We start from the raw sequence: 3,765 nt of genomic DNA on the forward strand, positions 1-3,765 counted from the left end.
GCCATAACGCCCTGACGCACAGGTTCTCAAAGTGTGGTGCCTGTACTAGCGGCTTATAAATGCAAATTCTGGGGCTCATCCCAGCCCTCCCGACGTTTCTACTCCAAACTGAAGTTTGCAAACCACCTCACTAAGGCACCCAATGTATATGTAATGCATTCATTTCTTCCTTATGTATCTAGAATGGTGCTAGTTATTCACCATTTTTGAGAGTTGAGAAGACGGTCACTCAAATCATTTTCTGTTCTGTGGTTCAGATGAGGGAGCAGCTGAAAAACTGCAGAAGCCTTTGCCTATCTATGTGCACCAGCTGTTCTTACCACAACCTTCCATAATAGCCCCAACCTGGACACATCCTAATGTCCATCCACAGAAGACAGGTCAATTGCGGTGCCTGCTATGCTGTGAAACTCGGCACTGCTGTGAAGACTACAGCCACAGGCAACGGGAATCTCACCACCAATACTGCTGACTGAAACCTGCCAATCACAAAGATGCCATCCAGTATGATTCCACAAACAGTCAAAAGATACGCAAAACATACTGTTTCAGGCTGCAAGAAAATGATTATCACACAAGTCAGGCTAGTGGTTGCTTCCGGGGGAAGGGGAGAGAGGGAGGGAGTGAGTAGGAAGAGCGCAAGGGCAGAGTTCTTTCTTGACCAGGTGTGTTCACTCTAACACACGGATGTCCCTTGGCATACGTTTTGGGTACTCTTCTGTACGCATGTCTCACAATAGAAAAGAAAGAAAACCTGGTTTGGTAAGACCCTCTGAACAAAGTTAAAAATAAGCCATAGCCTGGGAGAATCGATTTGTATCATTTATCATCAAAAATTAGTATCCAGAATCTGTAAACAACCACTTTTAAAATAAGAAAAAGACATGTTGGAAAATACGTTGGAAAAAATGGCCAAAGTTCCCGAGCAGGCATTTCACCAATAATCAGGGAAAAAGAAACCCACACAAGACCCCACGACCCACGATCTGCCCTCTACCTGTTCCCACCTCCGTGAGCACTTGTCACCATCTCCTCCACCCTCGGTCCCAGGCACTCTGGCCCCCAGGCGTCCCTGCGATCCCTTCTCAGGGATACCTGCTTCCATGAGGCAGGAGATGCATCAGTCACGCCTACTAACGGGGCAGCCCCCACCCCACACGGTCCTCTGCAAACCCCAGGACTTCTGCAGGATTATAGGAACGTAACCATTTCCATCTGAAAAGTTTGGATGATTAGCAGTCTTCCCCACTGGCAGCAACTCAAGGGCCGGCCATTTACACAGCCTTCCTGAAACCAAACACGTTCCCAGGTGACTTACTCCTTTGCTAGCAGCTTTCAAATGCAGCCTTCTAGCCCAAAGGAAAAACTTACTGGGCACCACCTCCTGCACACACAGTGTTTTTACTCTAACAATGTGAGTCTACTACTACTGTGCTTTTTTTCATTTATTTTTTAGGAAGACGATCACATGCTTCGACCATTTGTACTCCAACAGTCACAAATGTTAAGGGACTTTGGAGACCTACTGGAATCCAGCTTGTGGAAACTGAAAAATGATGTAGCTCTTATAGTGAAGAAGAAGAGAGAATGTTTATTGCATAGTGAATAATGAGGGTATACCCATTGAAAACACTGAGCTTTGAGCCATGACGATTACCTGGGCCGCTAATGAGAGCAATGAACTTGGCTGTCAGAACTGAGCTGTGGACTCAGCCCATTTCCCAATCACTCAGTCTATTTCCTCTACCATTTTTAAGCAAAGGTAAAAATGAATCCATATCCAGGATGAAAGTGACGTGGGAGGTATCTGAGGTGAACGGCTAGCACTCTGAGCTCTGGGTTCGGACTGCCTGGGGTTAAATCCTGGTTAAATCCATCACTTCTGAACTCTGCAGTTTGAAACAAATGACTTCCCCTCTCTAAGCTTCTCTTTCCTTATCTGGTATCTGGGAATGGGAACAGTACTTACTGCAGATGGATAAGGAATATAAAGTAATATAAAGCCCTCAGAACAGTGCCTGGCACACAGAAGCAATTGGTAAGCATTTGCCATTAATATTTTCATGGTAAACTGCTTGAAATACAGCTCTCTCGATAACTTGTTTGTGGTCAGACCTAGAGACAGTGTTTGTTTCATGCCCTCATTTTGTATCCTTGCTAGGTACAAATTTGATATTCTTCCTCCACTGATTTTCCGTCTTTATAGGTTTTTGTGAGATCTGTTCAGTTCGCTAAGCAGTGTTACTGCCTGTGGTGTGGGACCTGTTGGGTGCAGGGGCTGGCGTGGCAGAGGTTCAGATGCTGGTGAGGTCTCCCAGGAGTGAGTCCATCTCCAAGTGAGCTTGCTTCCACAAAGAGCTGACTGATGGGGCTTAGTGCTCTGGGAGAGGCTGTCAAATAAACCTTTTGTGGCCGAACACCAACTCCAAATAACCACACAGCAGCCATCACAGGGAGACGCAGAGTGCTTCCCACGTGCCAGGCTCTGATCTAAGTGCTAACTATGTGACAGCTCATTTAAGTCTCACTATGATTCTAAGCCTGGCCCTATTACTCCCCCCATTTTGAGGCTTTAAAGGTTAAATGAACGAGGTTGTCCAGGCCACTGAGAGTAAGTAGTGGGCTGACTCTAGACCCTGCATCCTAACCACATGGCCTGCTGCCTTCAAATGCAGGACTGTCCCAGGGACTGGTTACACTGATTTGCAAAAGAAACCAGGAAAGAGGAAATAGAGGTGACAACCCCAATCCTTATTCCCTAAAAGATAGTTAGGGAAATCAAATGGGATGACACTGAAACTCTCCTGGCAGGAGAGCTATCAAGCGCTCCAAAAAGGAGTCTCCCTAAAAGGCAGGGAAATCTGGTCTGCTGACTTCTGCTTCATACCAGGGGCCCAAGGCTTCTGGGAAAGGCTAGGGTTTTCCTGCAGCTTAGCTCCTGACTGAATATACACGAGCCAAAAACTAACATGTACCCTTGGTGCCCAAGTACGGAGCTCCTGGTGGTGATGGCAGGGCCAGGGGTCAGCAAAGTGTCAGGAAATCGTGTGGCAGAACAGCAGTGGGGCTATGAGAAGGAAGCAGGAAGACCTTCTCTTCTCCATCTTGGACGAGCCTCAAAGTTCTTGGACAATTTGCAGAAAGTGTACTGCTGGCTTCAAGCAATACACTTTCTGCAAATGAGAGCAGGTGAAACCTTGAGGGGGGCGGTTAAAAAAAATTAGCATCAGCTACACTTGTATCTCAAGCTGAAGGATGGGGTCACACAGGTCGTCGTACATCTGTGTCAATGCAAAGGCTTGCGCACATGCAGTCTCACCCAGTAGTTCCTAAATGCAGAGCTTAAGTACACATTCCTCGGCCCCCACCTCCGGCCCCCACCTCCAGACCTCCCGAATGCAAACTGCTGGGGTCTGCTGGGGGAACCAACTTTGTATTGTGATCGGAATATGCAGCTAGACAGCAGATCTGTTGCTTTGGCACATCTTCCTGATTTTGGAGGTGATAAAAACTTTTCTAAGGCCCCACAAATAGGGCACAGCTGAGACAAGATCCCAACAAGCCCCGGCAGAGGGAGCCAAGTTAGGGGGAACAGGACTACCGCCAAGAATCTTCCTCTACAAGTTAGGGACGTTCTCGCTTCTGTACAGGCAGTGCAGGAGGGTCTCCCAACACGAATACTATTCCTATCTGCAGTGCCTCTCACTGTAGAGTAGAAATTCTGTACAGGTAGTGGCTGTCCTCTATGCAATGAAAAGCACCAAA

The 3,765-nt window shown here is 47.3% G+C and overlaps 1 protein-coding gene across 1 annotated transcript in view; it reads left to right on the forward strand.

The window, feature by feature from the left end:
• Positions 1-2,935, forward strand: part of LOC308493240 (kinesin-like protein KIF28P) — a gene marked incomplete at its 5' end in the record, with an annotated part of 53,026 nt that extends 50,091 nt beyond the window's left edge. Inside the window, one exon of the mRNA XM_081039182.1 lies at positions 1,457-2,935. Within this exon, the coding sequence (XP_080895308.1) occupies positions 1,457-1,609 (153 nt within the window). The 3' untranslated portion in view covers positions 1,610-2,935. The remainder of the gene's footprint in view (positions 1-1,456) is intronic.
• Between the last annotated feature and the right edge of the window lie 830 nt (positions 2,936-3,765).

Source organism: Rhinolophus hipposideros (genome assembly GCF_964194185.1).
Source record: "Rhinolophus hipposideros genome assembly, chromosome: 26".
Taxonomy (NCBI): Eukaryota; Metazoa; Chordata; class Mammalia; order Chiroptera; family Rhinolophidae; genus Rhinolophus; species Rhinolophus hipposideros.